The sequence below is a fragment of the Erithacus rubecula genome (assembly GCF_903797595.1).
Source record: "Erithacus rubecula genome assembly, chromosome: 6".
In the NCBI taxonomy this organism is placed as follows: domain Eukaryota; kingdom Metazoa; phylum Chordata; class Aves; order Passeriformes; family Muscicapidae; genus Erithacus; species Erithacus rubecula.
Window position 1 is genome coordinate 1,370,266 of NC_136688.1, and position 23,896 is coordinate 1,394,161.

General features: G+C 48.9%; 2 protein-coding genes across 6 annotated transcripts in view; one reads left to right on the top strand and one right to left on the bottom strand.

Annotated features, from left to right (window-relative positions):
* Window positions 1–15,150, top strand: part of LOC306803991 (USP6 N-terminal-like protein) — a 73,903-nt gene extending 58,753 nt beyond the window's left edge. For all 4 annotated transcript variants that reach the window (XM_079310019.1, XM_079310022.1, XM_079310021.1 and 1 more), the window contains 9 exons: window positions 437–544; window positions 3,481–3,590; window positions 3,865–3,913; window positions 4,958–5,078; window positions 5,977–6,071; window positions 7,568–7,633; window positions 9,023–9,122; window positions 10,336–10,488; window positions 10,680–15,150. In XM_079310019.1, coding sequence (XP_079166145.1) covers window positions 437–544; window positions 3,481–3,590; window positions 3,865–3,913; window positions 4,958–5,078; window positions 5,977–6,071; window positions 7,568–7,633; window positions 9,023–9,122; window positions 10,336–10,488; window positions 10,680–11,974 — 2,097 coding nt within the window. In that variant the 3' untranslated portion in view covers window positions 11,975–15,150. The remainder of the gene's footprint in view (window positions 1–436; window positions 545–3,480; window positions 3,591–3,864; window positions 3,914–4,957; window positions 5,079–5,976; window positions 6,072–7,567; window positions 7,634–9,022; window positions 9,123–10,335; window positions 10,489–10,679) is intronic.
* A 7,293-nt stretch (window positions 15,151–22,443) lies between these two features.
* Window positions 22,444–23,896, bottom strand: part of HRAS (HRas proto-oncogene, GTPase) — a 39,639-nt gene continuing 38,186 nt past the window's right edge. For both annotated transcript variants that reach the window (XM_079310029.1, XM_079310030.1), the window contains exon 6: window positions 22,444–22,711. The gene's annotated coding sequence lies outside the window, so the exon portion shown is untranslated. The remainder of the gene's footprint in view (window positions 22,712–23,896) is intronic.

The following is a 23,896-nucleotide window of genomic DNA, read 5'->3' on the forward strand; positions in this document are numbered from 1 at the left end:
AAGGAAGAAATTTTTTACTGTGAGAGTGGTAAGACACTGGCACAGGTTGTCTAGAGAAATTGTAGAGGCCTCATCCCTGGACATGTTCAAGGCCAGGTTGAGATGGGATGGGATTATAAGCAGTCTGGTGTAGTGAAAGGTGTCCCTGTGCATGGCAAGGGTGTTGGAACTAGATGATCTGTAATGTCCCTTTCCACCAAACTGTTCTATGATTCTGTGATTCTATGATTTTGACTGAGTAGTTGTCATCAAGGGATGCGGGTACTCAGCTCATCCATCAGGTTGGAGATGCCCTGTCTGTGCCAGCACAGGGAGAGGAAGTGACAGTCTGGGGTGTCTGCTCAGGTAGCTGATTATCTGCAGCAGCAAACCTGGAGAAAATGTGTTTGCCACCAGCAGGACACAGCTGACCTTGCCTGTGTTTTCCTCCTGGCAGATGTGCCGGCGTGTGTACAAAGGGATCCCGCTGCAGGTGCGAGGCCAGGTCTGGTCACTTCTGCTGGATGTTGAGAAGATGAAGAAGGAGAATGAAGGAAAATATGAGGTATGGGCTCTACCTGGCAAAAGATGGCAGGAGCAAGGTGATAGGGAGGTTAGATTGGTTGGTGAAGCTGGTTTGGTGGGGACTGAAAATGCAAAGGGTATCAACTCTTTTTCTACCTTCTATTAAGCTGGGGTCTTTTAGCATGTTAGCTGGCTGCTTTCTATATTATGCTGCTTCCATTTATTCTGCTGGAAGTTGGGAGCAAAGCTTCTGTCAGTGTTACTGACAGGGAAGAATGAGGGGAAGCTTTCTATAGGCAGCATGTGGAAGTCTTTGGTGGATAATTAGCTTATTTTCCAAGTCTGTGTTATGATTTATCTTGCATTATGTACCAGGGTGAGGATCAGGGTGTTGTGGAGACAATTATTTTTCAGAGGCAGGAGGTTGAGTGCTGCTTCCAACAGGTGTTTCTAAAAATCCCTACCTATTAAGTGGGATGATGCTAACACTCATTACAGTTATTCAAGCATGGATGTTACTGGCGAGGTGCCACGGGGATGGAGGCACACACAGGGGCTAGAGGAAGGCTGGGCTCAACACAGTAAGCACAGATAAGGAAGCTCTCCCAGCATGCAGATTAAAATTGTGCTCCCTCCCTCAAAGCTGTGCTGTGCAGGCAGGGAAGCAATCCAAACAAATGAAAGTCACCAGGAGTTTATCTGTGCTCCAAAGGGGTCTGTGATAAACAGGAGCTTCAGGGCTAATAGGCTTTGCTGGATGCAAACCCTCTACAAGATCATCTTAATCTCCCTCTTCTCTGGTGCTGCCTGCCGCCAGTAATTAGCTCTCCCCTAATTTCCTCCAGGAGAGGCTCAGTGCAGGTCCTGGATGAGGGGTTTTGCTTTCAAGAACAGACACCCTCAGCATCAGACTTGTGTCCTGGAGGGATTGGTTCTAAGGCCACCCCATTTCTCCCTGAGGCCTAACTCATGGCACAAAAGCCTGAAAGCTACCATGGGACATTCCACACTTGGTTTTGATGTAGATATGATCCTCTGCCTCCCTGGGGTTTGTTAGCTGCAGCCAGAGGGCTTGAGGGGAGCTTGAGAAGGCAGCAGGAGAAACATATTAGCCATGGGGCAGAGCAGAGGCATCCTGGCTTTTACCCACTGCTTTGTACAAGATCTTTGGGATGGGACTTCCAGCTTTCTAGCCTCTGCTCTGCCACCAGCTTGCAGGACTCACAGCATTAATGAGCTTGACAGCATCTGTGGAGCCCCCAGGTTATTTACACTAGGGAAAAAAAGAATAACCCATCTTGTGTTTCTTTTTTAATGTCTGCACAATTAATAAAGCCTCCTGGATACATGAAGGTGACAAAGTTCTGTGTGACCTACCTGCTATTCATGTGCAATGATTTAAAAATACCCAAAGTAGGGTATTTACAGTCTTTGGGAGGTTTCTGTGTTGTTCTGGCAGGGAGAACAAGAGGGCCTTTAGAAGGAACATTTGAACTGAAGTGACCCAGTGCACATGAATGGTCATATTCTCTCAGGTAGTCTGCCTGGCTTTATAGAGGGCAAGGAGCCATAGGATACAGAGACCACAGTATTTACAGCAGGGAAATTATGTTGTTCATCAGATTTTCATTCCATCATCACTTTTATCCTCACTTGTCCTGTGCAGGCAAAAATTTAAAATAGCCCCTGCACAGTTGCTCCTTCATACAGCTGCATTCAATTTTGGAGTTAATATTCCCAAGATGTCATGATCATCCTAAGTGTTGGCTGTGCTGGACACATGGGTGCTAATGACCTTCTGATGTTCTCCAGAGCTGATGTGGCCTCCTTGGGAGGTCAGCAGCAGCCTGGAGGCACCTGGTATCAGGCTGACAAGCATTCACAGGATGGCAGCTGCTGGAGCAGATGATAAGTATCTATGCAGATGTTCTATTTTCTGTCTCCTCTGTGAGCCAGGAGGGGTCCTGACCCTGGGCTCAAGGCAAGTTGGGCTTGCTGCTCATCTCTGCTGCCTCCAGCCTGCTGGTGAATCTCAGTGTGCCTGAAGACAGTCATCAAGACAGTATTTTCTTCTTGCAATTAACCCTGAAGACATTAAAGGAGGAGGGCATGATCACTGGGTGTATCTAAAGGCTGTGAGATGAGATGCTTAGCTATAGCATAGTGATCCTTGCCTGCAGTCTGAGCAGTGGGTAGCACATGGGACTGCAGTGAGATTTATCCATGGAGCATTTTCATCTTGGTTGAGGTGGTCTTAAACTTTCTTTTGAATTCCCATTTTTTTTGCAGTGGACTTCAGTCCTTTTCCTATGTGATGCTGCCTTAAATGATTAGCCAGCCTAGGGAGAACATGGGGATTCTTGGCTTTGAGTTTAGCTTCTGTTCTGGGCTCTGCCAGTAAGGGAGTATTCCAGGACTGGTTTTTTAGTGGAAACTCCTTAAACTGAAGATGATTCTCTTTTGCAGGGAAAGTAGTAGTTGGAGATCACAGAATCTGTCATAACAGTTTGGACTTCATTATGATTGAGCCTCTGAAAAGCTGAGAGTGCTGCATACATTTGTGTATTAGTTCCTTAAGGATCAACAGAGCTTTCAGTGCTCTATGACAGCCAGCCAGGCAAAGAAATCAAAATCAGTGAGAGTGGAATTGAATTGTAAAAGTTTTAGATTCTAAAAACTTAGTATCTGCATTGGAAGATGGGTGAAGGCTGGGTTGGCAGCTGCTGCTGTCTTAGTGTGTGAGTGTGGGTCATCCCCTCCTCCCTGGGCCAGCAGCACAGACAAGGGATTGGGGCTCACCTCCAGGCTGCAGTTCATTGCTCCCTGCAGGACATCAATGTTCCCTGCTCTGGATAGCTCTGTGCAGCTCTCAAGCTGCCAGTCCTGCTGCAGGAATCCTGCCTTCTCTGTGTGGAGAGAGGTACAGGCTGAGATGGTGTCTGATTGCTGCCTCTTGTCTGCCCCTCTCCCCTCCAGCAAATGAAAGAACAAGCCAAGAGTTTTTCATCGGAAATCAAGCAGATAGATTTGGATGTTAACCGCACCTTCCGAAACCACATCATGTTTCGGGATCGCTACGGGGTGAAGTGAGTATGGAAAGCTTCTGTGGCTTATATGGGTTGTGCCAGTGCATATGTGAGGGATGAGCTGGATGGGGGGACCAGCAGTCTCCTCGTGTGGAGTGGCCAACAGTCCCCTGGCTCAGAGCAGAGCCATCTTTGCCTTCTCCTCAAACCATCACCACACAGTGCAACCCACAGATTCTCTCTTCAGAGAGTCCGCACTGGAGCAGGCTGTGCTGTGTGTCCTCATGAAAGTGGAAACCTCATGCTCAGGTGTTTTATCCTTCTTTCTCCCCAGGCAGCAGGCACTCTTCCACGTCCTGTCAGCATACTCAGTTTATAACACTGTAAGTAGTAAGTCCAGTTATGCTTTATATATTTTTATAGATATGTCTATATATATAAAGATTTAAAGAAAAGCTTTATAAATGTGTGTGTAGACATATATAATTTCATGTGTATATATATGTGATAAACACACTTATTTAACCGGCAGTAATTCCAATTTTAAGTCCTATTAGTGGGTTGTACAGAGAACGGCAAGACTCTCATGCAGCGTAAGGATCTTTCCACAGTTGTTTCATTCCCTTGTTCCTTTTGTCACCTGGTAAATGACACATCTGGCAGATTTAGTTTGGGTGAGTGTCAACAACGAACAAGGGATAGCCCTTTGGCTTTTCAGCAACACTAGTCTTCTGGCAGTCTGTCATGTTTCTGACTTCTTGTCTTACAACAAATGGTATCCTTATTGAAAACACTTATTTACTACAGCAAACCAGTCATTTTTAGCTGAAGGACACAGGCAGAATAAGCTGAACCTACTGTCTCCACCTCCAGGAGGGGACAGTTATCCTAGAAGATGCTCATGGGGTTAGTTAAGGAGCCTCACACATGCCAGATAAATGCTTACCAGATTTATTTACTGTTAAATTACTTTAGTGCTCATATAGCTGAAGGAATCCAAAACAGCATTGGAGCCACATGCTGTTTGTCATCCCAAAGATAGATTGGACATGAGGAGGACATTTTTTACAATGAGTGTGGTGAGGTATGGAAATAATTGCTCAGAGAAATTGTGGATGCCCTATCCTGGAAGTTTTCAAAATCTGGATGAGGCTTTGAGCAACCTGGTCTGTTGGAATCTATCCCTGCCCATGGCAGGAGGGTTGGATGAGATGACCTTCAAAGGTCCTTTTCCAACCCAAACTACTCTGTGAGTCAGTGACATGGTAGATGATGCAGACGTATGGGAGCTGTGAATTTAGACATAAACAGTAAAGGCTTTGAAATGGGACAGACCTTGGAAGAGGAGAGGGAAGTACAGGCAGCTTTTAGCATTATGGTAGGCTCTGCCACCATGGCAGCACACGTGTCCCTCTTGACTGTTGCAGGAAGTGAGCTACTGCCAAGGGATGAGCCAGATTGCTGCCATCCTCCTGATGTACTTGAACGAAGAGGACGCGTTCTGGGCGCTGGCACAGCTGCTCACCAACCAGCGCCACGCCATGCACGGTGAGGCTGGCTGGGAGCGGGGCTGCTGGCAAAGCAAGGGAACATTGTTCAGGGTGGTCGGTACAGCCTTGTTTCTCCTCACACATTTGTTTCATTAAAGTGGGTGAGGCTTAACTACTTGAGCCCTTGCCTGGCTTCAGTGAAGCTGAACTTCACTCTTGGAGGCAGACAAGTTCTTATCAAAAAAAGTGAGTTTTATCCACCTGAGCTTTAGTGCTCAGTAATTAACACTTTCACAGAAGTGCTGTTCTCCCTCCGGGGTACCTTGGCAATCAATTAACTCAAGGTTATGCGTTTATAACAAGTCTCAGAGAAGTACATCTGAGAATAGCCACACTAAATGTGGATGTAATTCCACTGAATGTGTGATGTATTATTTTACTTCAAACATTAAAGATCCTTTCATCTTACTTGTGGTTAGCAGTAATCTATGCACAGAGGGTTATTTCATGGGTAGAGAGCTAAACCTTATGGCTTGATAACTTTGGACAGTCTTAAATATGTGTCCTACTAGATTACAGGGCACTGCACAGCTTGTGGTGTTCAAACATTTTCATCTCTTCTCTGAGCCTTGGTAAGCACTGAGATGTGTTTGGAGAGCTCTTGGCCAAGCCAAGTCACAGGAGGCAGGCAGTGGGAGCTGTGTGGGCCTGCTCCATGGGGTTGGGTGAGAAGAACCAGCTGGGCTTGGTCTGAGGGTCCTGTTACCCAGATGGGGTGAGGGGTGACCACTGGAAAGGATGGTGAAAAGGAGATAGGTGGGCACCCTGTGGTTCAGCCAACTTACACAGGCAATGCAAGAGATGAGTTTATAGAAGATCAGGCTATCCCTGTCACTGCTGTGCAGCTTTCCTGATTTTATTTTATTTATTTATTTCTCTTGTCTTTTCTTGTTAAGGTTTTTTCATTCCTGGGTTCCCGAAGCTGCAGAGGTTTCAAGCCCACCACGAGCAAATTTTAAACAAACTGTTTCCAAAACTGAAGAAGCACATGGTATGTCTTTACTATCAGTATTCCTATAATAATTCTACATTTCAGTGATAAAGCAGTTAATATAGTGTTCTGCCAAACAGATGCACAGCTGAATGTATTTCTAACCATACAGGACTGCTTTAGCTGCAGAGGCAGACCTTTATTAAATAGGTAGCCCAGATCTTGCTGAGGTGAATGGTAATCATTTGCTTGCTGGTCATCATCAGTGGAGGGACTGCTAAAATTTAAAGGCTTCCTTAGGAGAGCCAGGCAGGAAGGCTTACAGAGCCTGCAGCAGGACAAACAGCAGTGAGGCTGGGCTGTGTTCTTATAGCAGCTGCAAGGCCCAAAGGCTGATGCTGGTCTGTCTGGAGTATTATTTCAGTAATTATTAGCTCCAAGTGCTTTGTTGTTGTTTTAAGTCAGGAGACACATAAGATTTTCTGTGTGTTTTGTTGCTTGGGCATGCCCAGTTGCTTTTCTCTGTAGCAGATGGTATACAGGCTCATTTGGTGGCTGCAGGAGCATCTGCAGGGCACACAGACTCCAGTCTAATGTCCAGGCCACTGTTTTGTAGCACCTGCTCTCCCTTTTTTTTTTTTTTTTTTTTTTTTTTTTTTTTTTTTTTTTTTTTTTTTTTTTTTTTTGCCTTGCCCCCCTTTGCATTTGGTGTAGGCAGTTGGTGTTCAGTGGCCAGACTCCTGAAGTTTTCCTATGCTCCCAAGAGGCTTGGTGGCCCCCATCTCCAGAAAAAAAGTGTCTGTATGACCATCATCTGCAACAGCTCTTGCTTCATGCTGCAAATGGTTGTAAAAGAGAAACAAAGCCATGTTAGGTTTTCACTTAATTATAGTCATGGGCAGGGGAGGGGATGGGAATAATTCAGAAAGCTGCTTATTCATCCTGCTCCTGAAGGCTCTCCAGGGTTACAGGTGCACAGCACCAGCCAAAAGCAGAGGCTGGAGTTGACCATTCATCCCATGGGCTTCTTTCTCTTCCTATTGCCACTGATTTGCAGCAGAGGTCATGTCAGCTCTGCATACATCCCAGCACTGGGCACCAGATGAAGAATTGTTAGACTGAGGTGGTGATGGTGAGGTTTTTAAGAGTTTTCCTTAGCCTGCCAGGCTGTCCTGCTCTTGCAGTAGCCTTGCTGTGGAAGCATAAATGGTAGTCTGCAAGGAGTGAGTGGTTTGGGTTCTTGGAAGGTTCTTGTAAATCCCTGGGGTGGGTATTAGCTGAGAAAAGCTTCTCCCAGAAATCCCTCTCCAATGCTATGGCTGTAGTCCGGCCACATTGAAGGTCAGGTTCAATGGATGTCTTGGGCCATACAAGACCAAAGTAGGGCTTCAACACTGGTGTTTAAAGCAGGGGCTTTCTTGGAAAATGGGAGATGAACCTACACCCAGACTCCAGAATAAGTCAACCAACCAACCTCCCCCAAAGCCTCGTGAGATGCTTGAACCTCCAGTAACCAGCCTGGTGAAATGCTGTCTCTCTTTGCTGTCTTCCCCCAGGACAAGGAGCAGATGACTACTGGGATTTACACAACCAAGTGGTTCCTGCAGTGTTTCATTGACCGGGTGAGGATGCTCTGGGGTTTTTTTGCTGCTCTACTGTTTGCATGCATGGTTATCTGCCTGTGTTTTTTGCAAATAACATACTTTGAAGAAGATGTTAATATTTTATAAGGTGGGATATCATGCACACTCTCATAAGGCAAAAAAAAATTAATAAGGGAGAAGTTAAAAACAACTGCATGTCACTGACAAGCCAGTTCCTGCTGCCTCATCACAAGCAGTCATGGAGAGATGGCTCAGCATCAGCAGTATAAACTTCAGAGTCAGGAGAGATCTTTCTCTTGCCCACTGGCACTGCTGCAAAGGCAATTAACCTCACTTTGGCTCTGGAAACAACATGGAAAGAAGTAGAGCTGGGGGCACAAACCTCAACAAATAGCAGTGCAGCAGCTGCAGGCAAAGGAGCAGATTGGAACTGGAAACATGTGAAAGCATGAGACAATCACCCTGATTTGTCCAGAGCTAATTTGCTAGTCCTGAGCCAAGACTACTTTATTTTTAGGGTCAGCATTGTGCTTATTGTACTTGAATGCAATGTCCAGACTTGCTAATATTTAAGGCATCTGCGTGTTCCAGTCTCAATTTTCTGTTGCCCTGTCTTGTATAAAACAGTGGACGGCCTCTTCCCCTCAAGAGGGAACCCACTGCTTTTGCCACTAAAAGTTGTATAAAATGCAAAATCTCTTTAACTGCAGTAGCATATGGTAAAAGATCTGCAATGGTCAGTTGTGCCAAACTCTGGGGAGTCGGTGCAGTATCCTAAATTTGAACCTAAACATCTCAGTAGGATTAATACTAATTTCTGTGTTGGTGAGGTGTCTTAGATCTTTGCTGAGAAGTGTGGGCTGCTCCATCATTTTGGGTACCAGTTCAATCCCATTTGTCAGATTGGGTCTGGGTGCAAATGAAAACTCCTTGCAAAGGTATTTTTAGCAGGTAGAAATAAGCCTATATATAAGACCGACCTCTTCTTTGGACACCAGATGAATGATTTTTTTAATGCTTAGTGATGTATCATTGAGCTTTCAGACCTATCCCATAAATAGCCCTTCTGGGAAATCTGGATGGATACAGGAGTTGTTTTTTGTGCTCACAAAGCTGAAAGATGATGGTACTCCCTCCAGGGTAGGGGAATCCACACGCTAGCGTGCTTGTGAGGGAAGTTTCACTTTTTTCTGCATTCATGGATGGGTTTTAAATATTTTCCCGGCCACCCAATTTCATTAGCTTTAAGGCAAAACCACAGATGATAAAAGAGGTTTTTGTGTTTTAGATGAACTCCTGACTTGCAATGCCTAGCAGTGTTGTGTGTTTTGGTGCAAGGTGATGCAGTGATGGCAGCAGACTCTGTTTCATCATCCCATTTGTGATTTGTTTGTGTGTTTGAAACAGACCCCATTCACTCTGACCTTGCGGCTGTGGGATATCTACATCCTGGAGGGGGAGCGGGTGCTGACAGCTATGGCTTACACCATCCTCAAACTGCACAAAAGTAAGGTCCCACCTGACTGCATCCCCTATGGCTGTGGTGGCACTGCACTGGGCCACCCTTGTGCTGCTGACCTGAAAAGCTTTGCTGGCCACTTCCAGCCTCTTGGTGCCCTGCACTGGCCACAAAAGGCACAGTCCATGGGAGGAAATGAGATACCACAGGGGTTGACTTGCTGTGCTCAGCACAAAGAAACCATCTGAAATGCCCCCAGCTACCTCTTCCTATGTACTATGCCCCACAAATTTTTTTTAGGGGCAATGCAGACAGCAGCCCATCTGTCCGCAGAACTTTATGTGGTGGCTTAACTGAAAAGTCTGAAGAGGGACAAGTAAATCCATTAATACACTTCTAAAATGATCAAAACCTGGTTTTCTTGCATAACATCAAGGCAGTGATGTTTCTACCTTGATGTTTTTGTAACTTTGAATCCTTTCATTCCCATTAGTTGATAGCCTTGCCGTGTCACTCTTTTGGCCTTCATTTGGGGCAGGAGTGTGTGATGAGAACCTTTGGGCCAGCAAATTTATGAGACTGCATGTGCTGGCTTCTGCAAGCAGCTACCCTGTTCTTCCTTCAGTTAAATGAAAAACAGGCTATCCAGAAATAAATCTTGAAGTATCCTATTTGTCTGCAAAAAGTGGGAAACTGGCAGCCCGGCAGATGTTTCAGTTTGGCTGTGAAATCTCACCTCCCTGAGGAATGTGTTGTGTGGGTTGGCATCTTTTCCTACAACCATTCCTGCCTGTATCCCACTCCTGTCTGTAACCTTTGTAAGGGCCAGCACCTCTTCTTGCATCCCTGCCTGCTGACTGGTGAAGGTTGGGATCCCTGGCTGTTGGTGGCAGCTGTCGGCAATGCGTGTTCAGCCTGATGCTCACGGCCTGTCTCATGGAGCTTTTCCTCCTCCTAGAGGCATTGGTGAGAACTTCCAGAAACGGCCCAAAAGCTGCATCCTCATCAGCACAACTCCCAGCCCTGCCATTGTCCTGCCACTGAGGAGCTACTGCTCAGGTGGCATGAATATACACATGTATTGATGATCCTGAGCAAGTGTGGGAAGGTGGGAGAGAGGCAAAAGCATTCAAGCTATCTCACTGTGGAGTGGGAACAGCAACAGAATCCCAGATAAAACCAAAAACGTGGTGTAACCCACGCTTATGCTACCATGAAATTTGTCTGTACCACTGCATTACTCCTTTCTTCCATCCCCCAGAGCGCTTGCTGAAGATGACACTGGAAGATTTACGTGAATTTCTGCAGGAGAAAATTGCTGCTTCCCTGCAGTATGAGGATGATGCTGTCATCGAGCAGCTGCAGGTGTCAATGACTGAACTGCGCAAAATGAAATTTGACCTGCCCCCACCAGGTGGGTAGAGCAGAATGTGGGCAGCCCAGCAGGGACCAGAGCATCCTGCTGCTGTGGCTGGGAGCTGGGACAGCCCAGAGGGGCTGGCACCTGCTGTGTTGGAAGCATCTGTCTTCCTCACATTCAGGGTGTGCAAAAACAGACTGATGCACAGTTTGGGTTTTATTTTGTTTTCTCTGCTTCCAATGCAGCAAAGCCTGAGGAGTTTCCAAGGAAACCTCTGGGCCTGGAGCTCTCCCTCAACCCAGTAGCCATAAAGGAAAATGCTGCAGCCAATGGCCAGAATGGCCGGGTGAGTGAGTACACTCCAGACAGGGAGCCCCATCCCTACAGAGTTCCTGGTGCACCAGGAGGAATGACAGTCATGGAAGCGAGGACTCCCACTTTCCATGGTAGTGAAGCAGCTGAAGAAACAAACGTGCCTGTTTCAGATGGGCGGCCACTGGATGAGGAGGGTCATGTGGAGCCCATCATGGACAGGCAGCCATCATCTCTTCTGAAGGCAAGCGAGACCCAGGCCCAGCAACACATTCTGCCCACGGTCCTGCCTCCAGAGCAGCCTCTTCTTGCTCCTGGCTGTGCTGTGGTGGGTCATGGAGTGTCCCTCCCTGCCCCAGCTGAGCACAGCTCCTCAGACTCCTCTCTCCAAAACAGGCTGGCTCCTCCTGACTCCATCACCACTGAGCTTTCTGCTACAGACCAGGCAGTGTGGCAGCCGAATCCCACTGCCCTGCCAGCAGGAGAACAGGCATCTTCCCTGAGCAGAGACAAAGTACTGGAAGCAGCCCCCCATCCTCTGCCAGCTGGCTGCCAGCAGCTCTCCTGCACGTCACAGAGCGATGGCTCCCCCGAGAAGGAGCGCAGGGAGGAGGCGGTGGATGACAGGCACTGCAGGGCGGTGCCGCCAGACAAAACGGGCCTGAGGCGCTCAGCATCCAAAGCTGCATCCACAGGAGAGCTGCTCAGCCTGCAGCACAACGGGCCGGACGGTGCCGGTGGCACCAGGCGCTGGCCCGAGGCCGTGGGCGCGCTGCCAGCGCACAGGCAGGCGGGGGGCAGCGTGCCCGTCTTGGCCAGCAGAGAGCCGGAGGCAGCAGGGCTGGCCGAGCGCTGCCCCGCCCCACAGGCACCGTCCCCCGTGGTGGAAGGGAACAGCCCCTACGTGGTTATCAAAACCACCACTCCCCTCCACCTGGCCCATGCCACAGAGCAGGACTTCTTGAACAGAAAGCAGGTGGCGTTGCCTCTGTCAGAGACTGGACATTCCCTGCCTACCACCTCCATGCCACCACCTCTTATGCCAGACCCAGAGGAGGGGGAGATCCAGAAAAGCCTCCAGAAACCATTGAATGCACTGAAAGCCCCACGACCCCCGCTGAGCCCCAAACCAAAATTACCGCTGCAGGTTGCCAAATCCCGCTCAGAGAACAGTTTCCTTTCAGGCTCTTCTTCCCTGGCAAAGCTGCCCAAATCGGTGACGTTCTAGTGGGAATGGGGAAGGGGAAGCTAAGGGAGAAGAAGTGGGTTGTGGAGAAGCACCCTTGCCCCATTTACAGGATCCCCTTCTGTTAGCAGGGCTGTTGGGGTGACAGCACAGCACCATCACACATGAAGCTGTGCTTTGGTACGAACGGTCAGAGAGGAGACAAAGTGGCCACCAGCGCTAGGAGACACCAGCAGATTGGATTTGCATGTTTCCTATGGACAAATTGGAAAATGCTTTCATTTTTTGTTCCTCAAAGCTCCCCAAGGCTCATCACTTGGGGAAAGAGGCAGGGCTGGTGAGTGTGTTGCTTGTTTTCTCCTTCTCCTGTCTGCTGTGGGAACCCACAACCAAGCAAGCAGGCACAAGGTGTCGGAGTCCGAAATGCTTTCTTTAAAATGCCCCATCGGCGCAGCCACAGCATTGCTTTCAAAGGCCTTTGTAGCAATAGATCTTTATTTCATTTCCCAGACCTGCAGTTGTAGGCAGAATTTGCAGGCAGTGCCATGGCATCCTGGCAGGACACAGGCAGCCCGCTGCCCCCTCTATGCAATTCCACAAGAGAGTGCCTGGCTGTATCTGGCTCCTGCTGCTGTGGTGGATGGTGTTCAGGAGGACAGATTTAACAGCTGCCGAGTCCCTGGCACATCTTGGTTTCACCCCAGTGGGGGGCTGCCAGCAGGGTGGTTCTTTCCCAGGTTCTCAAGGTGACAAGGACAGTGATGAAGGTGGAGCCTGGTCTCTTGGGCTGAGTGCCCTTTCTGCTGGCCTTTCCTTCGCAGGGCCAGTGCGGCGAGCAGGCTCGCCGCCTTTCTGTTCCCAAACAGGAAAAGGGGCTGCTGGCTCGGGAAACCTGCCTGCATTACCAAGCTGCTGGAGGTGTGATGGAGTCCAATCACAGTGCCCCAGATAAGTTCACTTTTGCTTTGAGTAGGTTAAGTGTCAGAGTGGAGATGGTGTAGGAATTGGGGGAGCACATTGCTCAGAACTTGATCTTAGCCCTTCTGAGCTCACCAGAATTAAGAAAAGGAAGGAAACTTAGACATGATGGGTGCCTACATGCCTGCTTGCCTTTCATGCACCAAGTCCTGGAGGCCTGTCCATCTCTTCCCCATCCCAGGGTGCTGCTGCTGCACAGCCTAGGCCATTGGCTGGAGGGAGCTGTGCAGGGATCTGGGGAGACGCCCCATTGAAAGAGCTGGTTCCAGCATCTACTTCACCCCTAGAGGTGAAGGGACTTCATCAGGAAGGCAGATCAGTGAAAAATCAGGAAGTAGTCCAGATATGCTGGATTTGACTTTGCTGTCCAGAAGGAGTAGCTGCAAGTGCCACCTTAGGTAGGAATGCAAGTGGGGTTCCCATTCCTTCAACAGAGATTCTGGGCAAAAGCTCCTTTAAGTTCTAAAAAGACTTTGAAGACTATTTTTTTTTATCTCACAGGCTGCTTCAATTGCATAACCTGATCTAAAGCCTACCTGAAAGCCCAGCAGAAAACTTCTACTAAATTACTTTGTGGGTTCCAGGAGCTGGACTTGATGATCCTGGTGGATCCCTTCCAGCTCAGCACATTCTATGGTTCTATGATTTATCAGGATTTATTTTGCCTTGTATATGTGTGGTGGTTTGTTTGCAGTAGGGCATGTCAAAGGGAGCATTGGATCTTTGTTTGGATGTAGCCAGCCAGACCACAGCACCCTCAGCTTTCATTGGAACCCCAGCTCTGTCCCAGGCCCCATCTTCCACTGAGCCTCCAACCTTGCCCATCCTCTCCCTCTGCAGAGCAGGGATAACCCTATTAGCTACCTCGCAGGGGTGTTGTGAGGAGTCAAGTGTTGCTGTTTGAGGAAAAGTGCTCTTTGAATGTTCAGTATTTGTATTTTGAGACACCACATGTCCTTTCTAGGACAATGGTGCTTGAATTGTTTTTAATTTAGAGTATGTTTTTCCATAACTGTACATAGTTAAACGTATTTGTGTGTTAAAATACCTGTGCAGTATTTCAGGACAGATATCCATTGCCTTTTGCTAGCAGCCCACTGGCCACAGGAGCTCACTGGGGAGCAACAAGAAGCATCTGAGAGCTGTTGGTCACATCTTGGCTTGGCTTCTGTAGCTTGGGGCTCCATCCTCTCCTTGAAGTCCACATAAGACTCCTTCTAATGCATTTGAGCATCATGCATGCAAGAGCTGAGACCTCTTTCCCCTTGTTTTAACCCATTTTCCCTCATTTCAGGCACACAGCCTTTGTCATGTTGCTTGTGCACCTGGACTCCTCACACAGTGTGTGTCTGGGATGTTTTGCAGTATTCACATTTAAAAAGATGGTTTGCTCTAATTTTGGAGAGCTGTCAAATGCATAGTACTCATTGCATGGCATTTGGTGCATGATGTTCAACATCAATTTTGACAGGGCAAGGGGTGAGGATTGTCCTTCCCTCCACGCCCTAATGGGAAAGAGCAGCAAGGTCCGCAGTCATCTTCAGGCCTGGGGAACCACCAGCAACGTGCATGGCTGTCCTTGGTGTGATGCTCTCACTTGAACACATCACTGCAGGATCCCCCAGGACCTGCATGCTCCTGTCTCCTCTGCCTCTTACTGCAGACAACACTGCAGCCATGGTGGATCTGTGGCAGCAAGGCCTGGTCCAGCCTCAGCTCTTTCATTGGGAATAGGAAGGGGAGGGATAAGGGTGGCAGCTCAGCAGGACAAATTAGCTAACCCAAGCCACTTGCAGCCCTGTCCTGCCCCCTGCAACTCACAGCCTTGCCTCAGCAAAGCCTACTCTTACTGTGAGCAAATGGGGGAAAGCAGCTCCCCCCATCCTTGCCCTTGCAACCCTGAGAGAATGCTGCCCTTGCTGCCTTCCATGTAGAGGTAAAGACCAATGCTGTGGGTTTGGGTTTTTTAGGCTTAGTTTGTTTTTCTTTGTGTTGTTTGTTTGTGATAGAGCACTTTGAGTGGCTGCAGCACTGGCAGGCAGCAGGAGCCATGGAACTCAGCTCCAGCAAGGGCCAGAGGTTGAGGTTAGGGTTTCTCAGCCATGCACTTTGAGAGCCTGGCTACCATCTGCTTTCTTTTTTATTTGCTATTCTTGTTTACAGCGTGGAACGCTTCTTCCATGACTCTTTCTAATGTATTATAATTATTACTTTTAAGAAAAAAAAGTTTTTATGTCTGCTTTTTTGTTTGTTCAGTTTGTTTTTTTTAAAAGGAAGTGTTTTTTTGGGAAAAAAAGTCAATAATTCCTTTTTACGCTGATCCAAACTGTCTGGAGTGTTTGATGCTGTGTTTTACATGGTTGTAATAATAATGGTTAAATAAGTTTAGCATAAATTCAGACTCCATGAGGTTTCTTACAGGAACAGAAGCTGCACCAAGACTGGTTGCCTTCTCCTGATGACTTTTAGCTTGGTTACTGGATTTGCTTCAGCTGCAAAAGGTTCATCCTGCTCCATCTCTGCTTTCTTCCCTGATTTTCTACTATAATTAAATCCAGGCATCCCCAGCAGCAGTGAAAAGAAAAATGCTCCTTTCTACTTACCACTGTCCTTTCCCAGATGAAAAAGGGCAGCATCCCTTCTGACACACAGCCACTGATCAGCAGCACTGCTTGAAGCTTGTTTCTTGGCCAAGATTTTGTGTTTGGAGTTTGTTTTCTTGCCTGTAGGCAGTGTAGGGAGGGCTGGACTGGACCAGGAGTGGGTGAACACAGCTCCTTGCACATTAGGTGGGTGGGTGCGACTCTCACTTGTGAGTCAGGGCTGAGTCACGTTTACAGCAGTCACTGGGAGTGTCAGGTGGTGCTGCTGACAGCTGAAGGTGCATTTTAAAAACCTGTGATGAGCAGTACCTCTGACACACCCCGGATTTTATAGCCAGGGTTTCCTGGGCTTAGATGACAATGGTGCTCTTGCCTTTGAGGTGTTAAATGTGAGCAGGGTTCTGTCTCCTCTGAGAGAAAGCTGCCACTCAGTATTAAGCAGCATGTTTATGGTAAACAGGGTGTCTGTGTCTGCCAGAGTAGCACAGAGGGTACAAAGACTGACAGCAGATGGAGGGGCCAGAATTAGCTAAATTACAGCCTAGGATTTAAGAGCAGTGCCTGAATTTGGCATCCTCATGTGTCTCTCACCACTAAGTGATGTAGGCTGCTTTTCCGCCTTCTGTCACTGCCCTGTCTCACCTAAGAGGTCAAACAGGAACAAAAATTGCTCTCCAGTGCCCTTAAATTAGCTCATTTATATAATTGGCTAAAACCTGGTCTGAAATGCCACAGAAAAACAAAAAGAAATCCCCAGTACCACTGAACACCACAGTGTTTACTAGTACAGAAGTACCCTGAGGATGCAGCATTGGCACATCTCCTGTGCCATTTCACACTGGATGCCAGCATAGGGATGCAGCATGGTGAGCAAGGATGAGATCCTCAGGCTGGAGTGAAGCAAACCTCATCCCTTCTTTGTTCCAGGTACTCACAAGCAATCTTATTGCACAAGCTGCTTCGTGTCACCTCCTAGCCACCAGCTTCTGTTGGCTCTCAGGCAGTACCAGGTGGGATCAGATTTGAACATCTGCCATGGTTACCTACATGACAGGCAGTGCAGGGTTTACATATGGCATTTATCCAACTGCCAAAACAGCATCCCTGTCAAGGAGAGAGCAGAAGGGTCCAGAAGGGCAGCTTCCCCAAGGGAAGGTGAGTTGTGCTAGATTTGAGGGTTGTGTTCCTCCGTTAAAAGCCTTGGTTCTCTTGGTTGTTGAAAAAAAAAAAATGGAGTAAGATACTGGTTATTGGTGTCCTTGATCCCGAGACTCTCTGCATGTGCCTGGCTGTGGCTGTGGTACTCTCACCCTGTCCCTGCAGCAACCAGGGACAGGCATGGCTCCAGCACCTCCTCCGACAGCATCCCTCCAGCTAATGCAGGAGCCACAGAGGTACCCAGCCTTGAACTGGTGCTTGATGGGGCTCTCAGGTATGGTTTTGGGGTGCCAAGCACCCACTGCAGCAAGTCCTTCCCAGGGGGAGACCACTCCTGGGACTTGCTCACAGGTAAGCCTAAGACTTTACCTCTCTGCTCTTACCAGAGCAGTGTAGGACCTCAGGGTGAACATAAGCCATACCTGGTGTCCAGCCTCCAGCTGCTGCCTGGAGCATCAGGACATGGCATGCTCCCTGCAGCAGGGAGGTGTCAGCACAGGAGGCACTTGTGTCCCTCAGGGGATGGGAGGGTAGACAGCCTCTCTGTCATTCCAGCAGTCCCCCTTGCCCCCTCCTATGCCCCCCAGGGCTGGGTGCTGCTCAAAGGGGACAAAGAGCAGGACAATCCCAAAGCCCAAGGTTACAGATAACCCCTTGCTGGACAGCATTGGGACCAGCAGCAAATGAATGCCATAGATGGTACTGAGGCAGCTGGTATTTGTCATATTATCTATCCCCCTTTTCCTGGTTGAACCACTGCTGTCATCACAGCAGCTCTCCAGCTCCCAGGGCTGGTCCCCAAGGCAGAACTGCAAACTCTCCAAGCTGTGCTCAGCTCTGGTGCCCTGGCAGCTCCCCTGTGCCTCCTGTCCTTCCTAGCTCAGGAGCACCAAACCAGCAGCACCAGGAGCTGGGTCAGGCAGGAGACCATGTTTGTCCTTGCTGCTCACTGGCTCTCTGCCAGGCCCTGCTGTGCTCATCACCATCCCTGCCCATCTCCCACAACATGGAAAGCTCATCAACCCCTGCGTGCCTCCACAGGGCTTCAGCCAGTCAGCACTGAATAATTGATGCTAAGTGGAGCCTGGAGCAGAGCCAAACTGAGGGAGGGAGCAAGGCTTTATGCTGGTTTAGGCTCTGCTCCCAGGATACAGCAAGGGGAGAGAGATGGGTGTGCTGTGTCTGGCAGGTTTCTGCCCCAGCCAGTTTGGTAGGACAGTTGGAGTTTGGCTGGGCCTGGGAGCATTCCTCCTCTTGGGCTTGCTGTGCTGCTCATGTGCTGCTGTGTCCTGCTGCCATGGCAGTGCTGCTGTAGGAGCAGCATGCTGCTCTCGTGCTCACGTGGCAGTGGTGGATGGGATTTGGGGAGCAGAGCAAGGGCACCCCCAGTCCCAGCAGCCCCTGCTAGGGATACCTTGGCTCTCCTAAGCTACAGACCCTGGACTCAACCTTTGCAAGAGCAAAGGAGTTGCACATGGGGCCAGGCCTATCTGCCTCTTCCCCTATCCACCAATTGCTGGTGGCCAGGATGGTGGCTGTCACACCATCCTCTGTGCAATGTCATCTCCTTCCTGCAGCACATCCCCAAGTAAAAAGCAGCATATGGAGAAAATAACAGCCTGGCAGTTAGTTTAAAGAGGCACATCTGACTGCTTCCCAAACCATCTCTCCTACTGCCTGAGCATCTGAGGAGGCCCACAGGGCATGCATCAGCATCCTCTTCACCTACAAGGATGTGGGCACCAGGACAGTGCAGGAGACAACCAAACTACAGCTAAAACATCTCACCAGGAGACAGCAGGTGGACCCATTCCACAGGGATCCTTACTGGGAGCAGTTACAAAAGAGCCCAAGGTGGGAATGGAGAAGACTTAGAAGGCACACACAAGGACATGCGTCCAAGGGATTTGAGTCACAAAGCCTGGCTATTCTTCCACACAGTAAAACAGTCTCCTCCTAAGACAGAGAGAAAGGTAAACGAAGAAACTTCTGATTTTGTTCAAAACTGGTATGAGCTCCCTTAGAGGTACCTGTGGCTACATGGGATGCAGTATCACAAGCCCCTCTTCCAGTTAAGAGCCTGGGCCACTCTGGTGCCCTGAAGGCCACTCAGCCTGGCCTCACATCAGAGCCCTGCTCCTGGCACATCTAAGCCTACAGACTTAGATAACCTCAGGCTTGGGGAAGCTGGTTCTCAAGTGGCTTTGCTTACCTTTATGGTGAAGGTAAGAAGTGATACAGAAGTACTGCTTAGGCTGGAAAGGGTTGCAGCAGTGGCTGTAGTCCAGAAGAGAAACCTGGTCTGCTCCTCTACTCAACCACTCTGCAGGTGAGGAAGATGAGGCCAGCATGTAGCCAAGGCTGCTCTGTAAAACTCAGCCTTTCATTCAGCTGCCCCAAGCATCTCAGGTCTCACTCCAGCACTGAGTCATTGCTGCCAGATCCTGCACAACCCAGGTCTTTGCCAAAGCCCTCAGCAAGCACCATGCCCTCACCTGCTTTGGAGTCACCCTCTCTGCTAGCTTAGGAGAATGACAGTGGAAACCCTCATAGATCAAAAGGCAGGAGATCTGTTTACTCACTTGATCAGCATCTTTAAGGACTTGTAAGCAATTCTGGCAGTTGACTCAGCTGTGATGTCTCTGGTGCCCCAACCCCTCTGAACAGGGTGTAGGGCACTTGAATGATGGGAGAGAAGAACATGTGCTATATGTCTGTCCTGAGACATCTGGACCTGATCAGACTAGAAGAGACCTTGTCAGCTATTCCATCATTTAAGTACAGGTTCAAAGGTGGCACTCCTCCATCATGGCATATGAAGTCTCAACATAATCAGTAGGATGCTGACTGAAGCCTTCTCAGGGCTGGTTTCCTCACTGGCTGGAGATCCACAGCACAGCACAGGTTTAGTTCAGCTTTGCATGACCAGCTGAAGAGATCACAACAGCCAGAGATGAGCTGATGTACACAAATAGAGAAAAAAACTCACCCCTGTGATTCTTTTCCAGCTTTGGCTGTGCAATAATCAACATAACTGTACATTCTGCTCACCTGAGCTTGTGCCTTTGAGGCAGAACTTAGGTACACAAACACACAAAACAAACTCCTTATCATAAGGGAAACAACTGTAGTGTCTGAAAATTCCATCTTCCAGTCCCAGTACTTCTAGAACAAATGTGCCTTGAATAACTATGGGGAAAATCAACTCCAAACCCCTCAATTTATAAACCTGAATTCACTCCAGTGAAACTGTAATCCTGGTATTACTTTAAGACTCGAGAAGTTCAGCTAGCATTGTGAGCTCATGTGCTCCTGCCTGTCAGGGGTTAGCATGATGATGTCCTGTCCCCAAATCATCAGCACCAAGGCAGCAAGTGAAAAAGCCAAATCAAAAGTAAAAACTCCACCTGAGAGAAGTGATGCAATCTGTTTTTTGCCAACAGCAAAAACCACAGATCACAGCTGATGCATCTTGATCTGTTGATGATTTTCCTCCTGGAACAAAGATGCAGTACGGCATTAATACACAATTGAAACGTGGCTTTTGGAGAAGACCTGTGGTGTCAAGATTTTAGCACCTCCTTTTGCTCCTAACCTACCTCCAACTTTTAGCATGGACTTGAACAATGACCTGTGTCTGGATTTCTTGTGACATTCTAATTACAGCAAAAAGCTAAGCAGCTCCTGTGATGGTCTGTCACTGACCAGGACTGTTTGACAAGCTTGAAAACTTTACCCTGAGTGCAGAAACCTCTCTGAAAGGGAGATGCTCTTACTTCAGCTTCTTGCTCCTCACCGAACTCTTCTAAGTGATTTGTATTCTGGCCAGTGCTGTTCACAATGTGCCAGTTTCTTGGAACTGCAGCTATTGCCTGCCCTGAAAACACCTCGGCCCTGGTGCTCCTCAGCTTCTTGAACTCAGCTTCCAGTGCTTGACTATGGCATTTGTTTCCCAGCCAGAAATGAGAGATTCTCAGTGGTTAGAACCATCCAGGCCTTGAGAGAGTGCCAGTGTGTTACTTCTCTGAAGGTCTCCAGCTAGATTTATCCCATCCTTTAGAAGAAGGGAATAAGTTCTACTGCAGATGAAGACCACCAGGTTCCTAGTGCAGTAACACCACCAATCAAGGGCCCCCAAGTCATCTTCTAGAAGGACAAAGTACCCTGTCCTGCGGCCAGTTATGCACAAGAGGCCAACTTTAGGAACAAATCCCAGGCTTCACACTTGAAACAACTCAGAGTGGGAGGTTTTCTGGGCATTTCTGATCCAATCCCACCCTGTAACATCAGGTTCAGCACCTTCAGCAACCCTCCAGCACAGGGACAGATGCTGCTGAAAACAGCACACCCAGCTACAGGCAGAGCACTCTCCCCTTTGGCAAGTTCTCCCACTCCAGCTGGTATCAGCCCTTCTGCAGGAACAGGGTGCCAGGCAGCTGCAGCCAGGGTGAGGGTTGTGCCCTACAGCAGTTCAAAATAGGCATTTACAGAAAGCAAGCCATTAGCACAAGTCCCCTCTTGCCCAGGCCAAAAGCAAAGGCAGCACCCTCGAGGAGCATGGGAGCTGAATTCTGCTTTAATTCTGCTGCTGCCTGATGGGCAGCATGGAGGATGGGGAGTGGGATGGGAGGTTGCTTGGATGGATGCTGGGAAGCCCTGGGTGGGCTGTGCCTTTGTGCTGGGGATGACCAGGGTTTCTGTACTGGTTTTTCCATACGAGGCATGTGACTCACGCCGCCCTCACTGCTCCAAACCCAAACCAACCTTGGCTGCCAAATCCAGTCCCTCTTCAGGCCTGGGCTAGCCCATGCAGAACAGCTCCCTGCCACACTCCACTGGATCATCTTCCCCCTTTGATGCTCCTAATTCTGGATGCCACCTAAATTAGCCTGTGCAATAGCTTGGAAGAGGGAAAGACAGTGAATACCAAGCCACCTGCTGTACTGACTGCAATGCCTTGTCTTGGGGTTGCAAGTGAAAGGCACATAGGTCAGACCTTAGTCAAAAACCCCAAAGGAGCAGAGCTAAGCAAAGACAGGGTTCCCAACAGATTAGCCCTTATCCAAAACACTCTAACCCACTCTAAACCCAAGGACTAGAAGCCTGAATCCTTTAGTCTTAGTTACTGAGCAGCCAGACAGCTTCTGCAGCGTCTTGACATGCTCTCCAGTAAGGAAGCTGTGCACAGGGCAGACAAGGGTTTGCTTACCTGTACATACTGGAGCAGCCCAAGGTGTATGTGCTATACAGGTGCTAGCATAGCTGGAAGGTACCACAAAGTCCTAATTCTACCTCTAGAGCACAACATGTGATGGATGTCTTGTGCCAGAAAGATGACAGGAAGGGAGTCAGGGAAGCAACAAACTACTGAGGTGAACCCAGCTCTCGAATGTCCTCCCTGAATCTTCTTCCCTTCCAGGCATTGCATCTGAGGCCATAGATCCCACAAGGACTAGGCTGAAAGCAAAGCACTCAAGGGGTGCCAAGGACAGGCCTGGACTGGTGACACTCTTCCACTTTACCAAAACTTGGGGCCTGCAGAGTTTCAGGTGCGCTGGGGAGGACATAACAAAGACTTGCTAGAGACAGAGACAAGCTGTCCTGCCCTGAGAGGTTGTCTCTCCCACCCCAATCACCTCCATGATCTACAGCATGACTTTGGTCTGTGGAGAGCAAATCTCAGCACTCTTTCCTCCCCGCCATCACACCAGTGATCCTTCTGGAGCACCAGCAGCAGCAGCCTCTGGAAGGAGGACACAGCCATCAAGGTGATTTGTTGAGACGATCAAATAATAATTTACTGTGATTCAATCTGTGGCTTTGTACAGTTGCCGGGGTGGGAGGAGGCCAAAGGATGAGGGGATGGGGATTTAAAAAAAAAAAAGTTGTTTGCTGCAGGCTTGGATGAAGTGTGAGATAGTCCTTGGAGGGCCTCATGCTCCCTGTCCTCTTCCTCCGAATGCATTTGCTTCTTCCTTTGCTTCACCTCTTTCCTTGCGCACTGCACAGTGGGAACCTCGCCAAGACACAGTCCAGACAGCTGAAACAGAAGAGGACGCTCATGAGCACCCATTCTCTGTCAGAACAAGCAGGGCTCTTCCCAGTACTCACCCCTCCTGTTTTGGGATGACCCTGTTAGTGCCCACAGAGCAAAAGCAAAAGGCTACATGGGTCTTAGAGGTGTGAGCCTGGCTCAGCAAAGCATCTGCACATCTGCTGAAGGGAACAAGTCTTGGAGTCGGTGGAGTGATGGGTGAGCTTTGGGCACCTCACCAGACCTGCGGCCTCTTTCTGAACCTCCTTGTGGGAAGGGGCACTGTTTGGCAAGATCCTTTCACCTCCTCCAGGGATGATGGGAACCACAAAATGAGTCCAGGGCAAATGCAGTCAAATTTTGTTGGCTACACACCCACTCCTCCCCAAATCCCAGCATGTCTTTGCCTCGTTTCTCCTTTTGTGCCTTGATGTTCCTCCCTCTCTGCTCTTGGGCACTGCAGCTAGATTAAGCCAGGATGTCTGTTTTCCAGTTTCTGTCTGAGCAGAAAAAGACATAGGCAACTCGCAGGGATTCCTCTCTTAACAGAGAGGAATGTTTCCAAGTGACCCTTTACCAGCCCTTCTTGCCCAAGCTGGTGCTGCCACCAGGCTGTGACAAGGACTGGGCTCCTGGCAGTTGTAGGGGAGTAGCAGTGCCTGCCAAGCCCATGCTGTCAGCTGTGAGCCAGAGCAGGAAACAAGCCTTGAGCTCATATCCCCATCCGGAGGAAATACTCCTGAACATCTGGAGGACACAAACATCTGGAAAATCTCCCTTAGCAGTGATAAGTGTGCTGGGCACAACATTCAGCTCGGCCCCCAGCCGACTTCACATGCCTCAGCTGGGAGCGGAGGGGTGGGGTTCTGGGGAGGGTGTTTGCTCATAGGAAGCAAAAGTTGCCAGCACTGTTTTGTTGGGTTTTTTCCCTTGGGAGTGGGGGACAGGAGGAAGAGCTCTGCTGTGCTCATGGCCTCTAGCTCAAAAAACAGAGGAAACCTGCTGTCCATCCCCACCTTCACAAGACCCTCTTAACACCATCTCTGGGTACAGTGCACTTCTCTTTAAGACTCCAGCAGTTATTTAAAGGGGTGATGGGCCAGTCCAGGTGCTAGGGAGACTCCCCAAAAGACATTAAGGGCAATGTTCATGCATGTTTTTGTCCCACTCCCACATGTCCTTAGAGATAGA